At 45.2% G+C, this 21,234-nt stretch overlaps 1 protein-coding gene across 1 annotated transcript in view; it reads left to right on the forward strand.

The window, feature by feature from the left end:
• Window positions 1–4,355: 4,355 nt before the first annotated feature.
• The window catches only part of KSR1 (kinase suppressor of ras 1), a gene marked incomplete at its 5' end in the record, with an annotated part of 75,759 nt that continues 58,880 nt past the window's right edge, over window positions 4,356–21,234 (forward strand). The window contains one exon of the mRNA XM_082328427.1: window positions 4,356–4,613. Within this exon, the coding sequence (XP_082184553.1) occupies window positions 4,356–4,613 (258 nt within the window). The remainder of the gene's footprint in view (window positions 4,614–21,234) is intronic.

Consider the following 21,234-nt stretch of genomic DNA (forward strand, 5'->3'; position numbering starts at 1 on the left):
CCAAGGTGGCTTCTACTGTAATTTGTGCACGAGGCTCACCAAATGGGCAGCTGAGCAGGAAAAAGTCTGTAGAAGAAGTGGATCCATGCTAAAAATTTTCTTAAAGGTGCAGGCCAAATCTTAAACTGGTATGAACTGGTTTGGCTCAGTTGCAGGCAATGGAGACATTTAAACTGGGGAAAATGGTGAGGATTTGTCCCATGGCCACCATCTCACCATCTTCACTTTCTCTGTGTATCCTAAAAAGAATATCCAGCAGCATATCTAAAAATAGGACTTAAGTTTCTCAACTTCACAGCAGACAAGCATGCCAGAACTACTGTGTACTATTGTGCTGCACTGCAACGAGAAGGAATACTCTTACTGTCTGTGTAGGAGGAAGCCTTTGAGAGAAGAATCATCGATAATAAAGGCTTCTTTTATCTGAAACACCTAACATTTCAGCTCTTCAAATCCCAACACTGCATTTTCTTAAAACAGGTTTCTATTATGTGTTAAACACATCAAATAGAGTAATTCAGTCTCATCATCTAAATTCAGTGTTGTGATAGCTGAATGAAATTGGGGCAAGCTAGCTAAAAAGGTAACAAAAGCTTTTCATAAAAGCAGCATGTGAAATGCACCAGTGCTTTTCTTTCTTCAGGAAAAAAAAAAAAGAAAAAGGTCTTTGATTTTCTCCAGTGAGCTTATGTTACTGAGCTGAAGACCCTTGATATGGTCTATAGGGCAGGACTTCCTAGAGGCAATTAGCAAGGTTAGGGCTTTCTTGTGGTAGTTAGCAAAGGAAAATTCTTATCCCAAAGAACTTGGTCTGTGTGGGCAAGAGATATGGGGGGCAGCGGGGAAGAGAAATCCTTCCAGTTCTTAGGTCAGTGGCTTAACCAAGGACTTAACAGTTTTCTCTGATCCAGTTTAGGCATTCCAGATTTTATTTTTGTTTTCAAAACCACTGTTGCTTTTTGATATGCAAAAAAGGCCACTGTACACTGCATACAGGAATGAAGTACACAATGTGTCTGTGGTTCCCCTGATTCAGAAAAAAGTGGTTGTTTTCCTCTATAGAAGGCAGTTCTCATGTCTACCACACATACACTATACATTCAAGAAAAACTCCTAACAACTGCATCAATAAATGTATAATGTACAGCATGAAAAATGTTACTTCCCTGAATCTCTGGGCAAAACAGCTCATTCAGTGTGCTCACATGGCCCTTCTAGCATTGCCCAGGCACTGTATCTCTCTTTTCAAAACCTCTAATAAAGCAGTGTTTTTATCCCCCTTTTCTTATAGACAGAGAGCTGTGATTCCAGACAACTTAAATTATCAAGATTATACACAAAGTTTGTGGTGAAACAGCAACCTGAATTTAGTTGCCAATTGACATGCTGTATTTCTTTCTGTATCTTTGTTTTCAAGGCAGACTGTGAAAAAAATCACAATAGGATCAACATGGTAGAATTTTAAATTGTCTGTACAAGATGCAAGATGCTGGGAAATACTGCTCACTAGGCACAAATGCTAATGAAGCTGGAATTATTTCCCCCCCCCCCATTTTGAGCTGCATTCTCCAATATACATTCTCAATACAGACCTCATATGAAACACAGTGTGTTTAAGAAATTAAATAAAGACCCTAAAATAGATGTGTGTGACAGTTTAATAGAATCTGTGTTCCATCATAAGAACAGTATACGGGGATGCTCTGTCACGACTGGTTTTGTGGATCTGGAAAAAGGGATACACTCCCTGTGAAATCCTGCTGGCCTGATCCATGAAATCACAAAAATTACACTCCCTCCCCACCCCCATGTTCACAAATGTCTGCTCCTGGTACTTGAGCATCACATCTGTTCAGTGGTCACCCTGGATGACGCAGACTGCAACTCTGTGGGACACCCAAGGTTGCAGTCCTGTGCTAACACAGCTCTGGGTTCATCTCGGCATAAGACAATGGTTCCCCTGTGGTTCAGCTCTGCCTCTTCTTTCAGCCTTGCTACTGGAGCCAAAGCAGCTAGCTAGAACGAGAGCAGCTCACTTGCGTGTAATCTGCTTCCACAGAAGAGCACTCGGAGATTCCCCATTTCTCCTGTGAATGCGACAGCCTCACGAACACGCGAGCCAGCGAGCAATGCCGAGCAGGGACGTGAATGCATGGCGCGTATGGAGTGTTTAGTCAGCACATTTTTCCATGCAGGCCCGGAGGGCAGTCTTGTATGCTGGGACTGGAATGCTGCCCACTTAGGGTAGCCAGTTAATGAGGCCGCCACTCCCAACGCTGTACACAAACACTTGCAGAGAATGCCAAGTATCTTGTGATGCACAGCCTGCAATCTTCCTAGTTTGCTTTCTTATGCAATACACTCGGTTTCTTGCCCATTAGCAAATGGATGCTCTCAGGTGAGTATATAGAGAATGTCTACAACAATAATATCCCTGTTAATAGTATTTTCCAGTTCCACGGTCACCTGTATTTGAGGATTTCAGTCTGTCAGTTCTACAAACTAAAATTTCCAGGGCTAAACTTCCAGTGCTCCTAAGAGGAGAGTGGGTAGATAAAGACTTTTTCACAAGGTCAGAAATATGGCAGTAATAAGCAAAATAAGTTACTTTCCCAAAACCACAGGACTCATCAGATGGCAAACTAATTAAACCCTAATCCAGCAAAACCCTTAGTGCGTATGAAATTTACAGCATGTGAATAAAGACAATGAAATCAAATACTTAACCTGACCCACATTCTTAAGAAAATTACTAAACAGCATATGCCACACTACTTGATGCAAACGCACACAAACTAATGTGGATACCAGTATCCATCTAATCCTGAGAAAAACAGCTCAGTGTCAGCTGATTTGCCCTGCTCCACTGTCTCATGTCCTGTATTCATATTGTTTCCCCCTTTTTTTTTTTTGCATAAAACTCTCTTCTGTATTGCCACATGTGGCTCAAACGTCATTTTAGCTTTCAAAACCTGGTGTCAATCTAGTCCAAATTAAGGAGGCCAGCTTCTTCTGTCAGCAAGGTGCAACCAAATTGCCTTTCTGGATCCCTCACGTCAGATGAGCAGTCCTAATTCTTCTAATAATTGTGAGATGCGTGGTTCCTGCACAGACACCTCAGTCCTGTGCGAGTCCATCAGACAGTTAGGATATGCAACCAAATGCACCTGTAATGCAGTTCCCTGTACCGTTTTTCTAGCTTTTCCACTGTGAAAGCTGAAACCACAGTGGTTCCATGAGGCCATAATAAAGTTCCCTCCTACTCATGATATGAATGAACCCACACAACTATTGCACTCGTGTTCATATTCACTAAAAGATGTTTATAATAATGCTCACTTCATGTACTAGACCGGCATTTATTCTTTATGAAGTAAATGTTTAGTTACCTGTGCACCTGACTGATTGATTTATAGAACATTTGGGAAAGGCTATTTTAGGAAAACTCTCTATGGCCCTAGTGACTTGTTTATAGCTAGTACTTGGTTTGTGCTGGTGTAATGGCACAGCCGTCACCAGTGACGGCGAACTCCGTAACGGCTCACACCACACCATGGACTCCAGCCCCAACAGCTCCACAGTGCCATGGCCACAGCAGACCACCCCATCCAGAAACGCAGAAGGAGCTTCTGTGGCAGGGCGCTGACTACACACAACGCCATTTTGATGCTGTTTTTAACCTCCAGACCTTCAGGTCCTCATGGCATTTAATGTCTGCAGACACACAGACGGGCTCGCCTCATCGTGTTGCGCACAGTGCTCATTCCAGGCTGCACCCGCCAGCTGGGCCCTCACGCCTCCGGGTGGGTTGGCCAGGCCCAGGACTGCCCCCGACCCTTTTTCCTTCAGTGGACCGGCACCGGGGGCTCCTCTACGGCGAGCTACAAGTCCCGACATACCTGCGGGGAGGCCGAGGCAGGCTGAGAGGGCGGTGAGAGGCTGAGGCGGGCGGAGGGAGGCGCTGAGGCGGCAGCAGGGACGCTGAGGCGGGCGCTGCCCGGCTGAGGAGAGCGGAGGGAGGCGCTGAGGGGCTGAGGCGGGCGGCGGGAGGCTGAGGCGGGCGCCGAGGGGGGCGGAGAGAGGCGCTGAGGCGGGCGCCGAGGGGGGCGGAGGGGGGCGGAGAGAGGCGCTGAGGCGGGCGCTGAGGGGCTGAGGCGAGGGGCGGAGCAGCCGCCGCCTGCGCGGGCCGGCCGCGGCCGCGGTGCCCCGCCGGCGTGCATGTTAATACGCGGTAATTGCCCGGAGAGGAGAGGCGGGGCGGAGCGGAGCGAACCGCCGGCTGCCCGCCCTCCCTCCCTGCTGCTCCCCCCGCCGCCGCCTCCTCCTCTCATCCCCGGCCTCCCTGATGCCGAGGAATGGATAGAGCGGCTGCCCTGCGAGCCGCCGGCATGCTGGAGAGGAAGGAGCGGAGCGGTGGCGAGGCGGCAGCCGGCGGCGGCGCGGGGCCCCGGGCGGGCGCGGCAGCGCGGGGCTTGCCGGCCGTGCGGAGCACGCTGCAGCAGTGCGGGCTGCTGCAGGACCTCATCGACATCTCGCTCTCCAACCTGCGGGGGCTCCGCACCAAGTGCGCCGCGTCCAACGACCTCACCCAGCAGGAGATCCGCACCCTGGAGGTACGGGGCTCGGCAGCCGCGGTGGGGCCGGAGGGGAGCCCCGCTATCGCCTCCGCCCCGGGGTGTCCGTTCCTGACGGCGGGGGGCCGAGGCCTGCCCCCTCCCTCGGCACCCTTTCCCCTCAGCACCGGGGGCCTCCCTTCAGGGGGATGTGGGGGTGTAGGCGGGAGGGAAGGACCCCGCTGCAGCCCTGTCAGTAGGGGGTCGGCCCGCTCCCCTGGCCTGTGGGGCCAGGCTGGCCGTGGCGGGGCCCCCCGCCGCTAGGAAGGCGTCCGGCGGAGCGTGGTGCTAAAGGAGAGGCGAGGGCGCGGCCGGGGGAGGACAGGTGCGGGGGAACGGCTGGGCAGGGCCCTGGGGCCTGGAGCTGGGCTCCTGGTGTCGCTGTGAAGGTAGATGCGATCTGAGGTGGGGACCAGAGGTGACTTGAGGCTCCCGAGCAGAAGGTGGGTCGCCACATGCCTGTCCGGGAAGAGACAGACTCACGTTTTTCCTCAGGACTTTGGTGTTCGCTTCTGATGGCTCCTGCCCTCTACTCCAGGCCTGTCCCTCTATTCCTGGCTCGGTTTCACTGATCTCATCAGATCCTCCTTTTCACTCCGTTGGTGTGGCTGACAAACAGCATCACGGTCCGGCTCGGAGAGATGTTTTGCTGTTTAGAAAGATTATATGAAACTCTTTAAGCACAAAACGTGCTGTTGTGATGCTTTCAAAGAAGGGCTGAATCTGTACACGAGTCTGCTTAAGTATCTAGAAAGGGAATGTGGATTTATTTTTGCTTAGGTTGTTTGACCTTTAGATACTTAAATAACATTTCCTTTTACCTTGTGTGCAGGTAGTGTTGCTCTAAGCAGAGTAAACAATCCCCCTCCCTGCTCCCTTCTTTGATAGAAGTTTCATGTAAAGGCTAATGGTCCTTTTCTCTAGCCTGATGCTGGAAGCTGTGGGGCTAGGGGGCCTTTAGGGGCCTTTAGGAAGAAAGATCATTGCAACAGTGCGACTGTAACAAACATACATGCTGCATCCATTACATGAGAAATGAGGGTTGGGAAAAAAATTGTGAAACAATAGGTGGTAGGTAGCTTTTGGCACAACCTCTTGGAAATCTATCGTTCTTCCTTCTCTCTTCCTCTGCCTTTTTTGTGGGTTATTTGTTTTGTAGGGTGTTTTGTTTTGTCTTTCCAAATTTGTAGCGCTCTTTTTCCTCCTGCCACCTCCAAATAGCATTCAAAAGGCTATTCTTTATAAAACAATGTTTGTGTAGGCTTTTGGCGACCCTACTGACGGCCTTCATGCTCAAACAATGTCAATCAGCATCATTTTGGAAAATGATCATCAGTATTTTGCTGGTGGACCTGTTCTAAAAGGAAACCTTTATTCACAAAGGATAAAGGCCTGCTATCACCTTCAGGCTCTTCTTAGAGCAACAAAAGCCGTTTCTAGTGATAGTTGTCGAGTGTGTGCATGCATTCCTCTTAAACATTTATCTGCTTAAAGAAATGGGTGCTGCATTAACTGATGATCATAAAATTTACAATCAGAAAAAATCTTAGCTGAAAAAATTCTCTTTGATGCACGGTCCAGTATATGATTTCTCTGGGAATTCAACCAAGTACTGGATCTCTGCCAACACGTGAAGCTACGGGCATGGATATAGACTGCATGCCCTTTGCTCTGTTCAGTTGCCTGTACCAAAATCCATGTTGTCAAGCATAGCCCCAGTCTTGTGCTTAGCTCTGCGCCGGTCTGCAGTGGGTTTGTCTGCAGATGCAGAGCAGAGAACCAGACTGGAGGAGATGAGGGTCTGTGTTTACTGCCCTAAGCTGTAATTTCCCCATGGTGCCCCAGAGGGTGGTGGGCTGCGGTGCTGTCTCAAGTACCAGGTGGCCTGCCTGTGGCATCACGCGGTGTCATGACTGTGCCTTGGTTAGTGTGTCAGAAATGCATGTGTGGTCATACGCATTTGCCTATCAGATCGCATCAGTAGAGGCAGGTGCTCCGATATTACGGGGAGCCAGTGTTACTGATGGTTTGACTGGTGCACGGCTCTGTGCAGACTGTAGGCAACTCCTCAAGAGTCAGTAGCTTAACCAGAAGCTAGGAGCTTGGAGATCTCCCGTGCCTGCTGTGGTTCTCTGGGTGGCCTTGATGCGTCGCCGAATGGCTCTGTGGGTCATGATTAGTGGCTGCTAGTGGCACGGTTGCTGGGCCTGCAAGCCTCATCTGTACTTTGGATTTGAATCTACACGTGTCTTCTGTTCTTGTGCGGAAACTTTTTCATGGAGAAGGAGTTATGAAAACTTAGCTGCATCAGTATAACTGGTAAACTGTGTAGCAAAGCCACAAGGAAATGATAAAACATGAGATAGATAAAAGCAGCAAACTGGAAGCAGGAAGTACTGGTTTGGGAAGGGAGGGGACTTGACTCTGGAAGTCAAAGAAGTAGCTCTTGAGGCCAAATGCGAGGCTGAACATGTGTGATTTGAAGACAGTCCAATATACTAAGTCAAAAATCAGTTTATTGATTTCACTTTTGTTTTTATTCAAAGGGACGAAAAGGCAGGGAAGCTTCCGTAATACGATTTATATATAGCTCATACATCTCTGAAAGTTCTCTAATGTCTGGTTTTGGTCTCAAAACCGTGAACTTAACAGGTAAAGGGATATCTCATTAAACACAATCTTCTATATCCGTGAACCGCAGGCATTCGGACCATCCATGCATGGGGGTGAATGCTGTCAGGTGGACGTGGCTGTCTAAACTCTATCCCAGTGCAGGTCAGACAGCAGTGCATGCCCATTGCCATTTCTAATCCCAAGGTTAGCACAGCCCTGAAGTACAGTTCTGAAAGTAGTTGTAATGTGAATGGAATCAATAGCCTAAAACACCAGTTAAATTCATCTAAATGCTTGTGTTATTTTATTTTTTTACACTCGATGTACTGGCTTGGTCCTTTTGGCACCACTTCCCTCTGTGCCTGTTCACAGCTTAGATAGCTGTCCTGTAAACCACGTTTCATAATGTGTGTGTGTGTGTGTGTTTCAAAGTCAAGAACGTCAACCTAACTAAAGGTATTTGAGTGCCTGCTTATTGCCCTCCCAATTTATTGAAATGCTCTAAGTCCTTCCTCATTCCTCTTGTGTATGAAGTCTTCTCAAAATAAAGCACATGGTAGATAAGGATTTCAAACTGGGACCTTGACAGGTAAAGATAAGCACTCACGGTAGCTCAAATGAGCACAGGGACAACCTTCTGTAATACCAAAAGAAGGCGGGGTGAAGAAAGGGCTATGGGAATTGCTTGCAAATGTGTTGAGTGTAGATGTGTTATGTGAGCTGACCCTGTTTCACATGTAGGAAGGCCGTTTCTTAGAAGGGCAGGGAGTTTCCCTGTAGTGGAAAGTAGATTGTGTTAGTTTGGTTATTAGCAGAGTAGGTTCTCTGATGTGACAAGGTCTTGTATTTTTTTAAAAAGTTTTATGTGTTCTGCCAAATAAGTGCTTGAGTGTTTTTCTTTTTACCCAACGCTTTGGTATATGGCTTGCTTTCAGTTCTGTCCTGACAGGTTTACTCACTTCTCAAGTCGACTACAAGACTGAAATGGAAAATAATGGTAATTTTAACCCATACGTAACAGAGCAAAAAATGTCTTGCCATGTGGTGAGCATCCAAAGTTGCTCCAAGCATCCTTGCAAAGAAACGATTCTGTCAGTCTTTAGCTCTGTCCCTGCGCTAATCCCGTGCATGACTCTTAAATTGGTTTTGCAAAGTTACAAGCGTATTATTGTTAGCCGTATTCCTTTGTAAAAGCATTATCTATCTTGATTCATTTATCTGGTTAGGAAGCTGATAGTGGGACTAGACTTGGCATCTGTAGTGAAGCACATGGAACTTCTAACACTGCAGCTCAAGCTGTTGGAGGTGAGGAGGAGAATACAGTCCTGTGTGCTGGCTGCAGGGAAGGTTCCTATGGTTTCTCAATCTCTTCTGCTGGAAACAGCATAGCTGGTTTGATAAACTTTGGGAATTACCAGCCTAAGTGGGATACTCCCCCCCACTTCTGACTGTGGCAAAGATGAGGCAGGACCAGGCTGAACTGAGACCTAGAGTGTATTTAGATTGCAGATGTGTTTTCTTTCTACCTTGGCTCTTACATCGCAAGAGCTAACTGCAGTGTTTCTGGCATGGAAGCTGACTCCAAACTGGTTATGGTGGGAGTGTCAGGGTGGGGCGGTAGCACGCATTGCTAAGATCTGCCTGCTCTTTAAGAAAAACTGTCCTCATTGCCCTTTGGCTGGACCACGTCTGTGATAGAGACACTCTTGGCCCCATGTGCAGAGATCACTTTGACTTCTTTCTCAGGACTGTCTTCTCTGCAGCACCTCCAGAAAATATAACACCAGATCAGAAAGCTTGACTCCAGCTGTGCTGTGTCACAAGTAAGTAAGTCTACGACTCCACAAATCAGTCTTTCATATTGGATGAATGATACCTGTGGATTAAATATGTTTGAACTTGCTTTGGCATTATCTCAATTCATTTGGCAATTTGGCTCGAAAAGGCTTATCTCTTACCAAGCAATCTCTTAAGCAGAAACCAATGCTTTGAAGATGGGGGGAGGCATGAGAGGAAGAGGAATTGTAATCGTCCAAACTTGCAGACTGGAAGTTGGGCATGTGGTACGCATAAGAAAAGGAGGACTGCACGTTTGTAAATTGGAAGTAGTGGGAGTAGTGAATGTTTCAGGCCAAACTGCAACCTGTAGCCACACGTTTATGAGCTGTGTTCAGCTGAAAAGACTTCCTTTTCCAGCAGGTCTTACATAAGAGGAGTCTCTTACTTCATCTTACTTTTTGCATATATGCAATGCACTTGTTTTTCTTAAAGGTGTCTTCTTTTTTGTGGGACTCTTTTTTTCCCTAAATTTGTGCACTTGTTTGTATAATATAGGCTTCAACAGAGATTCTCTTTGACTTGGAAAGAGGGAGAACCATATATTATTATCAAGTCTGTAGACATCATCTCTTCTTTGTGACAATGTGTCTTTGTATGTGATCAGAATTTGCACATCATAATGGAATTTAGCTCATCTCCTACCATTGATTTTGTATAAATGTTGACACAAGAAGTGAGCAGCAGTGTTTTAACTTACCTGGAATTTCCAGGACGAGCTCTGATGAGTAGGTTATCATCAAGATGAAGATACGACAAGGGGGCCTCTCTTCACTTTTTTGTTGAGGTCTATATGTACTTCTCGCCTTGGGTTGGATTCTACGATGCACTGAGAAGCAAGAAAAGAGGTATCAGAGTAAGGCTTTGTGCTGCCTTTGTCTCTCTAAAACCGCTTGTGTGGTCACTGGATTACATTAAAACAGAATTATTCCTGCTTATCTTCATGCAGAGGCAGCTTGGAGACCCTTTCCAGCAACTGGATTCCAATAAAGAATTTCAGCAGAGCCTGGAGTTGAGACCTCTGTACGTACGTGCCTACGCACACTAACAGGAACCCACGGTCTGTCGTACCAGACAAGCCTCAGTCTCCACATACAATTTCTAATGTTTATTGCATGTTCAGAATTGATCTAATCAGTGAAGTAGCCTGACTTGAATCTCAGCTGTATCTAGCTAAACTCATGGATGTAACCAAGCTTGCACAGATACCACCCGAGCAGAACTTGGTCGGCTACTCAAGTTCAAATGCTAGCTATTAACTGCATTTTACACAAGGAAAACCCTGATTAGTGTTACAGCTGCAAACTAGTGACAAATTTACAGCTATGAGTCAGCATGGTGGTACACAAATTTATCACCTGCTCTTGTTCATAAATAGGAACACTTAACAAAAGAAGTCATGTGACACACCAAATTATTTAGGGAATAGTTATGTTTAAAATTATATTTCCAGCATAGACTACGTAATCTTTCAGATTCTTGAGGGATAAACCCTCACCTTTCCTTTAAGGCTAAAATTTCTTATCCTTATTTTCAGCCTGTAGGGGATTTTTTTTTTTTTTTTTTTTTTTTTTTCTAAAAGGAAAATTGTAATGAAAGCAAGCCTGGCTATTTCTTCACTGTTTTGGGGGTTGGAGAATGTATTGGCTAGATTACTGCTGTGGTGAAAGGCACAGAATGATCTATAGATGACACCACCCAGAGATACTGACTCAGACATCTCCTAGAGGCTTCCCTCCCTGCTCATTTCTCGCTCCCGTGGAGTAATCCCACACAGTCGATGCTACCAGCAGCTCAGTGTTGCCGTGGCTAGCAAATCGGGGGAACAGAGGCTCTTTGAGCCTGGAAACACACCTGTTCCAAAAGAAATGGGTAGTTCTTCCAAGACATAACTTGTGAGCAGTTGTGCATAGAAGTGTCGTGAGCACTCCTCCTTCTTGGCGGGAGTCTGAACCTAGTCAAAGACTAGCTCAATGCAATTAAGAAACAGTTTGGCAATCTGGCTTGGCTTTGACTGCAGCTATTCGTTATTGGCATAGCTCGGGTGAGGGTGGGTGGTGGGTTGTAGTCCCTGCCCCCAGAATCTAGGACAGGATCAGTCCCAAGTTTAAACTAGAGAAACTCTATAATGCTGATAAGGTGGGAGGACAACTGTGAACCACCAAAGTATATAGGTGGTCAGATACGTCTTTTGCCTTAAGCTGGAGCTGCACAGAGCTCCTGTGCCACCTACAGATCCCAGAGGCATGTCCCAGCCCAGCTGTACTCCCACTGTACACACTCCAAGGAACATGAAGTAATCATCGGTGCAGCTGTAGTGTTCACTTGAACCTGTGCTAGTTGACACAGTCACCGGTTCTGTGGCTGAGTTCACTGTCTACGTTGTAAACCTCCTTTTTGCACAAGCTATTTAAACTGAACCCTGGAGTGTTCCTGAGCTGAAAACTCAAACCTTAGCTTAGGACCTAATCTCTCTGGGCATGTGTGTATCACAGCCTAGATAATAGATGTCTTTTGTTCATCTTTCTCTAAGCGCAGCGCATGTATCTGAAGACTGAGCTATCGGGGCTGTAGGTAGATGGAAGATGCAAATCTCATTGGATTTGCGCACCTGAGTTCAAGACTGTTCAACTAGCAACATGACCTATACAGTGATGCTTTAAATTGCTGTTGAAATCAATGTAGTTATGCAAGTGCACAGGAGATGAGGAGCTGGCTAGTATTTTTGCTTCCAAAAAGTGAGTGTTTTGGGGGTTTTTGTTGTTTTTTAAAAGGGGGAGTGCAGAGGGAGAGACACTAGATGGAAATAGCTTGCAGCTGGCTGCAGAAGTGTACGAGTTTAGGGATTGTGATGTTCAGCATAGTGGGCAAAGCACATGATGGCAGAAGGATATTAGTGTTAGTGTGGAAAAGACTAAAACAGAACTCAAAGCCAGAATATTTACTTGCTTTGGCTCTGTTTGAGCCTTTTCAGGTGTTAGTCAGGATATCGTTCAAAATACCTAAAATTACTTGTTTCCTACAAAATAAAGCCACAATGGCAGGTAAAAGCAGCCAGCTTTTCAATAGAACTCTCCCCACCTAAATATGGGCTGATGACTTTTGTAGCTTGGCTATCAACACTTTTGGTCAGCCAAAAGTGATCGGGGAAGGGGGTGTAACAGATGGTGCATACAGAATGAGTACTTAGATGGCTGTGACTCAAATACACTTTCCATGCTTTAATGAATGAGAGGAAAAAAAGAGACAGCTTCCTGTTGTGTTGGGCTTTTTTTTTTTTTTTTTTTGCAGTGCTTTTCCTAAAAGGAGAAAACAAGGAGTTTCATGTGTTTCTTCTGGTTATCCTTGGGGAGGTGGTTGGAGGGACAGTGTTGAGGGCTGGGGCTGAACCCTGTTGCAGGCCCATGGCATCCTTGGTGACTCCTTGTCATTGCCTTGAATTTTTTTTTCTGTGAGCATGTCGTCTTCTGAACCCTCCCCTTAGACAGAGATAAAGGCTGCCGTGGCCCATCACAGTGCAAAACAAGCCACTGACCAGGATGTCCTAGTTTTAAATTTCAGTAGGGAGAATCTTTCTTGATGCTCTACGTTTTAAAGGACTAATTCCAAGTCTGCTGAGACTCACCACTGGGACTACGCCGTGTTTGTATGTGTCTACAGGGAAACGCTAGCTTGCCCTAAGTTAGGTCAGTGACTGTCCAGAAGGTAGTTGAACGATAGTTATTCTTTTAATGTCAGTATAAATGGAATTACAAATATCCTCTGCAGAACCTCCCTGGTATAACTCAGAGAACAGTTGCAATGAAGCTGCTTCGTGCCTGTTGGCCATTCCTGTCTGCTTTCAGGGTTCTGCAGGCAGAATTGGACCCGCTGCCTCCATCTTGCTTTTGGTACTCTTAAATTTGCATTTAAAGTTAAAAGATAGCTGTCTTTTCTCTCAGGAATGTATTCTAAAGTGAACAGAGGCCAGGTCTCTGTCATTCCTTTTCTGCCTAGAAAGAAAATCTAATTTGTACTGTGTGCATCTTGGGAAGCAGAGAAGAATCACAGGACACGTGATCAGTAGAATAAGGAATCATGCTTTGATCAGGGGCTACAGACTGCCTCTGATATGACGATTATTAGTTATCCCAAACGGAAGAGCTCTAATAGCAGAAGCTGTGAGATCCACTTCAGAGCAGTGGTTAACACGACAGCGAGGAATCTTGCTGCGATGCAGCAGATCCGGGCTCTGATCTGGTCTGACCTGACGCTGCCGAAACAGGTGATTGACCACAGTTTTCAGAATGCAGCCAGGAGCCTCGGCTCTGGGTCCCTGAAGATCTTCAGAAGCCTTTGGCAAGTAAGTTTAACAGCACAGGCAAGCACTTTCCTGCCCAGCTCTACTTTCCTTATGTGCTTCTAAAACATGGGTTTGTTGATTTATCAAAGAACTTTCACTTCTGTTTGAAGCAATCTAAATTTAGAAAGGAAGTCTTGAGCTTCTCATTGCTGCTGTGTGTGTGGGCTATTGTTGAGGCTTGCAGATTCCAGTGTGAGGTTTTATTTTTAGTTATTAATGATGATGAATAAACTGGAAAGAAGAAATAATATGTTTTACAGATTGAGAACTTCAACTAGGCATCACCGCTAAAAGATATTAGATAGGGGAAGTAAATGGATCTGACAGTAAGTACAGTTACTGGAAGATGTGCATCAGTGCCCCTTAGGCTGCCTTATAGTGCCCTAGGAGGACCTCTCCACACCTGTTTCTCTACTCATCCTTAAAGCATGGAGGATTTTCTAGCAACAATTTTCATCTTCTGGAGCAGTTTTTTCTTCTTTTTACCTTTAGAGTAAACTAGAGGACTAAATCCTGGTTTAGGATACAGTTGCATAGCTCCACTGGAGTAAGTAGAAGTAGTAAGTTTTTGTTGCTTAAAGCTTCCTGACTTTTTTAGACATCTCCCTCTTAAAAAGCGTTCTTCATCTGCCAACCAAAACATTTCAGTTTTCGGGCCTTTTGTCTTTCTGACCAAAACTGAAATTTTCCACAAAGTAAAACATTTCTTATGAAGACTTTTAACTTTAACTCTCCCATGATTTCTATAGAGACAGTTCTGAGTGCCCCAGAACAGCACCAGCTAGTAGTATCAGACTCTTGTAGTGCAGGTTCAGATCATATGCAGTGCTTTTTCCCCTCATCTTAGCAAATTTTGGAAGCTATGTCCTTGCCTATTCTCCTTTGTTTTAAGGAAACAACTAAAATACACAGGTATTGTTACCAGGAGACGGCTCCGTTTGGGGAGATCTGCATAGGCCTTCAACCTGCTCCCTTTGGAAAAATAAAGGTTTCTTTTTTGTTTGTTTGGTTGGTTGTTTTTGTTTTCCCTTTTCCATTGAAACACAAGGGTGTCTATAAGCGCTCTGGAAGAGGAAGGAGGTCATAGTGTTGAAATAAGCCAAGGTGAGCACAAACACCAAAGACTTTTATTATTTGCTCACACAACTGAGGTGAGAGAAACCCCAGAGTAGATATCAAAGGGCTTGTCAACCCCATTTGTATTAAGCCAGGATATTATGTGTGTTACAACTGGTTTCGTCTTGCTTTGTGGGTCAAGTGTAGTATTTGTAGAACCACTGGCTGACTGCTACAGGCCTGATTTAAGCACTGTGGTATTGGTGGCATTTTGTATGGGTGTAATGACGCCGAGTTTGTGGGACACCTCTCAGTGCACCCTAAATTCCTGGGCTGTTTGCAGTCATGGGCAGTAACTTGAGTGGAATCTGTGGAAACTAAGGTTTGGAGGGAGAAAGGAGAGCTGCTGTAAGCCCAGGTCATTAGCTACTGCACTGAAACACTGGCTGGATTTGTGCTGAGAGCACATTTGTAGATGTTTCTTATAATGATGTTGAACACACCTCTGTAGCAGTAATTACCTATTTGCATCTAAGTAAATGGGCCTTATCAGTTGTCATCCGCCAATCTATAACTGGCAGCATAGCTAACTTAGCAAGAGCTAGCTGAATACTTTTACTAGGGTGACACTAATATTTAGGTTTTGATTCTTATGGAAACTAAACCTACAACACTGTTCTGCTGCCAAGGCATGCTGCAGTTCCACTGATGTGTTCTTTCCTTATTTTTTTCCTACTGTGTTATTCAAATGGCCTCAGTTGCCAAGGATAACTAGTTTGTGGTCTGAGGTGAAGAGCTTTGAAGTTAATGGACACCTCGCAACGTAAGATTTCAAATTGAAGGTAGTAGCATCTATCCCTTCACTGGAGTGAGAAATGAGTACTTTGGCAGCAGCAATGCAGTGGTGATGCAGCACTGCTCTTAGCTGAAGTCCACGGTAGTGTTACAGTGCTCCTTGCAGCTCCTCTCTGTAGTCGAGCCGAACGGCTTCTGCCGTGTTCCTTAGTGAAGGGGCAGATCCTGCCTGTAGCATTTTACTAACAGATTTTTCAGTGTCCTTTCGAACTGCTGTGCCAAGAAGGCTGAGTTGAGAGACACTTAACATCTGGCTTTGAGGCACCAAGGTTTTCGTGGCAGCACAGGGAAGAGAAGGCAGAGCTGACAACTACAAGATATTCCTTCTTAAAGCCGCATACAGAAATTACTTTGATCGTTGCTGAGGTAGTCAACTTTGTGATGCAGTGGAGCACCTAGGAGCTGTTTGGAACAGGGGGTGAGGAAGACTGAGAAGAGGAAGCATCAACCAGTGCTGGTGGCTGAGGTGTCTGATGGCATGCCTGGTCCTGCAGGAATTGAGCAGTAAGGGCTCTAAAACATGCTGACCACCCACTGTTGCGGGTGCTCTTGCCCAGAGAGTTCAGGGTTAACACACTGCTGATGTACAGCTCTTTGGGAGGAGAAGGGATGTAAAATGCCTGTTACCTGTCTGGCTCCAGAGGCCAGGTTTTTTAACCCCTCACCTCACTGACTTTAACATCTGATTAAGGCAGCTGAAGTTCTGACCAGAATGCTGGCTCTTCCTTGCAGAGGTAAAGTCAGGCCCCTTTCCAGATAGGCTGGAAGCGTGTGCAATGCGGCAGCCTGAGCTCTGTGGCAACAGAGTCCTACTAATTGCCTGAGGTGCGCTTTGGGGCATCGTTCTCATTGACAGAGACTACTGCTGTAGGTCAGGAGGGCTTTGAGCAGGCTGCTGGGGAGCTTACAGAAGCACCTGTGGTCATTTTTGGCCGCCTTTGTTGTGCTAACTTAGCCAGGACTAGCTAGATCTTCTACTAGGGTTAACTTGAATCCTCTTTCCAGTTCTTGTAATGCAGAATGCTTCTGGTTCTTATCTTTCCCTGGCAGGGCTCCACTGTGTACCTTCAGCCTAGGGAATCCTGCTTGTGCTTGCAGCGGGTGCATCATACTCCTTGACTGTCTCTACCCTGCAGTGTCTTTCCAGCTGCTCAGCTTTCTGCCTTATCACAAGGCTTTGTCCTCTGGCTTAAGCTTTGCGGACAGCCTCTCTGAGGCCCCACAGCGATAGCCTGACTCAGCAATTTTGCACCGTTCTGGCTTGATCTTTCCTGCAGCTGTAAAACCAAGGAGCAGGGGGGAAGGGGAAACACATGAGGAAACGCATGGTCTGATCCCTGCCCTTCCCCTTCACTCCTCATGGATCCTCTACATAAATAGGCTGGCTCAGCCCTTTCTGTCTTCCTGACAAGAGGAGCCTGGTGTGAGGTCTCATCCATACCAGGCATGGCCCCTGTATACTGCAAAGAATAAAGTCTCCACATGCAGACTGTATTTTGCAGGGTGGGTTAGCAGCATGGTCTTTGTCAGCTTTCCTGACAAAGCCTCAGTGGTGTTGGAACACTATTGGCAAGCACTGCAAGTCTCCGCATTGCTAGAATTCTTTAGAGTTGTTCTAAATGCTGAGCCTTCAGCCCCTTAATGCAAGTCGCTGTGGCTCTGAGATTTATCTGGCCTCAAACTTTGGGGCAGAGGATGTGGGGAAAATTGGAGAGCCACCTTGATGGGTGAGGGATTTTGCAATTTATCGGTAAGAAAGGCTAATTTCTTTGGGAAAAATTATTTTGAGAGTTTTTCCTCTAAGAAGTCCTTGTACCACCTCTTTTTACAGTATTGGCGTATTAAGTAGTCCAAAGCACCTTCTGTTCACGGGAGAGTGTGGTATGGTTTCTATGCTGCTGTGCAGATGGTTGCCAAGTTGTCTAAGGATAAGACTTCTAAAGTGCATGACCTTCCTGTCCTTAAATGATAGGAGTTCTGAGAAAGGTACTTCACAAGTTAACCTGCACAGCAGCAGTTTTGAGAACCACCAAGGAGAGGGTTGAGCTTTGCAGTGTTTATTTTCGAAGTGTGAGATAGCCTAACAATTTCCCCCTTAACAAAAACCAGCATGCACCGAATCCTGATGTAATCGACTGCAAATAGATTGCAGCTTCTGTGAGATCAGTGTGGATAACATGGCATAGCTTTGCTTTGATCTCATGTAGCTGCACCAGAATCACGTTTAATTACGTTGAGAACCTGTCTCTGAGTAATAGATTCTTTTACCCCAACTGGGATAGCCAAGATCAGAGACTAAGCTGAACCTCCATTTCTGCAACTAGTGGAAGAGTTACTGTTGTCTGTCATCTTCTGAAGTTGCAAAACAATGGGGAGACCTTTCGCAGTTTAAAATCTGAGGCTGAGTGGGAGATGGGCAGAAAGAGGCAGGTTGATCCAGTGGCTAGTGTTCCCGTTCAGGAGGGATGGTTCATGAGCTTTCCGAGTGACTTGAGCAACTGCTGGGGTACGGGAAGACTTTTTGTAAAATGAGAACAATGGCACTTAATACTATGAGAGCACCCCTCCTTCACCCATCATACTGGTGACACAACACACGCTTTCACTCAGGAGGGTTCAGATCCTTTTCATGTGAGGATTTCGCGTAGATTCATGTGAAGTAGGACCTATTTGCTTTAGCTAAGGGCCTGACCCCAAAGCAGGAAGCATTTCATGTTTGGTCTCTGATAATCTGGGGATCACAGTGCCCCTGCCATTGCAGTTGCGTGTGCAGCAGCTAACTCCCAAGTGACTGACTGGAAAAATCTATTTCCTTAATGACTATTGTCCATTTGAAGGGCTGTCTTCCAAATCTGTCTAGAAATGGTGTGGTTGGGTACCTGCCAAATTTTGATTTTAATATCGTTTAATGTTGCTTTCATTTCCATTTTTTGTTTATGCCTTTGCTGTTGGGGAATGGGGAAGGTAGTTAGCAATATATCCTCAAAAGAAACCTGTTTCCAGGTGCTGGCAAATTGGGCTATAAATATGTATTTGTGGCTGAGGGCTGGCATGAACTCTGTATGAGGAAGGGATGATTTATTTTGGGTATTGCATCCTCTAATGTGGGCTTATATGGGCAGGAGCTATTCTTCTGGGTGTCTGCATTGCTAACTTTTTAAAAAGAATTGAGGATTACATTGGAGCAGTTTCCACTCAACTTTCTGCACTCAGCTCAGTCCCTATGTTTACCATAACTTTGTTCTGCCTCCCAAAAAATCAGCTCAGTTTTACTGTGCCCAGTGACAGGGACCCAGCCTGGAGGTGTGTATCAATTTATCCCAGCCAGAAATAAGCACAACGTCTAGGCCAGGGTATTTGTCTTTTCTGAAACTCCACAGCATGTCTGCTGCTGCCTGGCTGTCCAGGTTTGACCTATTTGTGGGACAGGATTTAGGGCCTGCGTTGTGACATACTAGTAGTGCAGTCTGCAATAGTCTGTAACATGCTATAGTCTGTATTTATTAAGATTATAATATCAGTCCTCTTTAATGGCAGCTGAGAGACCTAAGCAGTGAAACTTATTCAGATATGAGAAGGAGAGGCACATCTTTAAGAGATGAACCTTGATTCTACCCCAGACTGCCCTTCAGCTGATGGAAACGAAATGCGTTATTTTCTGGCTCTACCTTACTGGAAACATAGTGTTAAAGCAGCATGCACGTGGTTCATGCCCTTCTTTTGAATTGTACTTCATTCTACAGAGTACAAAAGTCTGTTTTCTTCAGTAAGTTCTTGGTTTCCAAGCAAAACCTTGAACTGGGTGATACGCATTTGAACTTTGGGGCTACTGTACATTTATACTTAACTCCCTGATGTTAGGTTTATGTATACGTCTGTTGTTAGTCGCGAGGTAAGAAATAGAACTCTTTTCTTCCTCAAAAGCTGAAAGGCATGGAGAACATCTTCTGTGAGCTGCGTTCCTTTATCTTAAAGCACATATGATTTGCAGCAAGGTAGTTATTATATTCCTATAATGTATTTTCCAACTATTCTTTCATCCATAAGACACGTATTTCACAGTACAGCAGATACACAGCTTTAAAACTAATGGCCTTGCAAAGTTTTATAGTATTGGCCACCAAGTACCGTACTCATTAGTGGCTTGATTGCTACCAACAGTCCTCTATACAGCCTTTAAAAAAAAGACTGCCAGCGCTATGACTCAGGCAGTTCCTAACTTTACCTGCTGTCTGCTGCTCGTCACTAAAAGATGCAGTAAACGCTTTCTAACCTGGTTGCCTAAGAGATTAGGTACTTGCTCTACAGGTGCCCAAATGCCACTCATGAGGACAGCCAGTACTCTTGCTGTCACTTCAGATGCCCAAAGGCAGAATGAAGGAATGACATCCAGAACAGCCAGCCTCAGACAGGTGGAGATCACCACAGCTCAATAAAGGTACCTTTTTCTAAATTATTTTGTCATGTTCTGATGAGCTTCTACTTGCCATCTGCCCTTTACATAGTCGTCATATCATTATCTGTTCTTTCAGAGATAATTTAATTAGATCTTTCAGTAGGTTTTAATCAAGTGTTATGGGGTTGCTGATAAATTATTTACAGCCCTATCACTTGATGGAACACTTGGTCTGCTAAAAGTATCACATAAGTGACGTATCTGTAGCAAAGGGTACAGCTGGCTTTAACTTAGGACCCTGCTTGTGTTCCTTAGGGTTATCCAGTTGACATCAGACGAATGTCGGGTTATGTGAGCCCACTTTCCTTTTCAGTAGTAGAAACTGAATGTGACTGTGCTGAAAACAAAGGAGTTGAAGCAGTTTAAAACTAGGGTAAGAGCTGAATTTAGCTCTAGTCTCTGCTGGCTCAGTTCTTTCATAAGTGCCTTTCAAGGTTGAATACCTTAAACAAAAAAAAAGTGTGGCCTTGACCCTCACTTGAAGCTCCAGCTATTTAAACAAAAGTGCTGTTGTACTGTCTTCAGACTTGGTCTGATGTAAAGTGAGTGTTTTTTGAATGAGCAAGGTACTAAAAAACAACACTCAAATAGCAAAGGACAATAAACTGAGAAAGTGGATATTTTTAGAATACAGAAGGATTCTTTCTCTGCCTTATTTCACCCTTAAGGTGGTGAAAATTCAACAACTATAAGATATCCCTTTTTATTTCATCTTACTGGATGCTTGTTTCAGCAACAGTACTTTTTTTCCCACTCAGCTCACTCTTTTCGTGAGAAAGCCGCAGCATGGGAGGATACCAGCCTGCCTCCACCCAAGTGTACTTGTAAATTTACAGCAATAACCATCTTCCATTCATTGTTTACATAGCCTCTAAAGTGAAATGCAGTTTGAAGATATATAATCAGTATTACAGAACTGTCACCTGTGGAAACCTTATTCCAGGTATTTATTACGCTTATTTGGTGTTCAGAATGAGCATAAGCTTGGGTGTGTTTTTAGCGCTCAGTGTGCAGGCTGTAGATGCAACTCAAGTTCCATTCATGATTGGAAAATTACTAAGTACTTTTGAAGATGAGTTTGTCTGTCTGTCTTCTGTCAAATTCCTTCCAGTGTAGGATTTAAAGGAATAGTTCTTGGTGGTGTCTTGTTTCACTTGATGCATTCATAGTGCTGAGGTAGAGAAATACAGTTCAGTTGAAGCTTTGTGATCTGATCCAGAACAGAGGACAGTAATATGTCTTCATTTTGAAGCACAAATCTCAGCTGAGTGTATGGAGAAATAATATTTGATACACGATGGAAGGCTGTACCTGACATCAGGCCAATGACTTTACCCTGATTTTTTCTCTCCCGTACGCATGATAAAGAAACAAATCCTGAGTTGACTTACCCTGTGCAGCTGATCTATAAAAGTTGATGCAGAAATTGTCCAGACTTACAGTTACACAACCAAGTACAAAAT

This window comes from Platalea leucorodia, assembly GCF_965183815.1.
Source record: "Platalea leucorodia genome assembly, chromosome: 16".
Lineage (NCBI taxonomy): Eukaryota > Metazoa > Chordata > Aves > Pelecaniformes > Threskiornithidae > Platalea > Platalea leucorodia.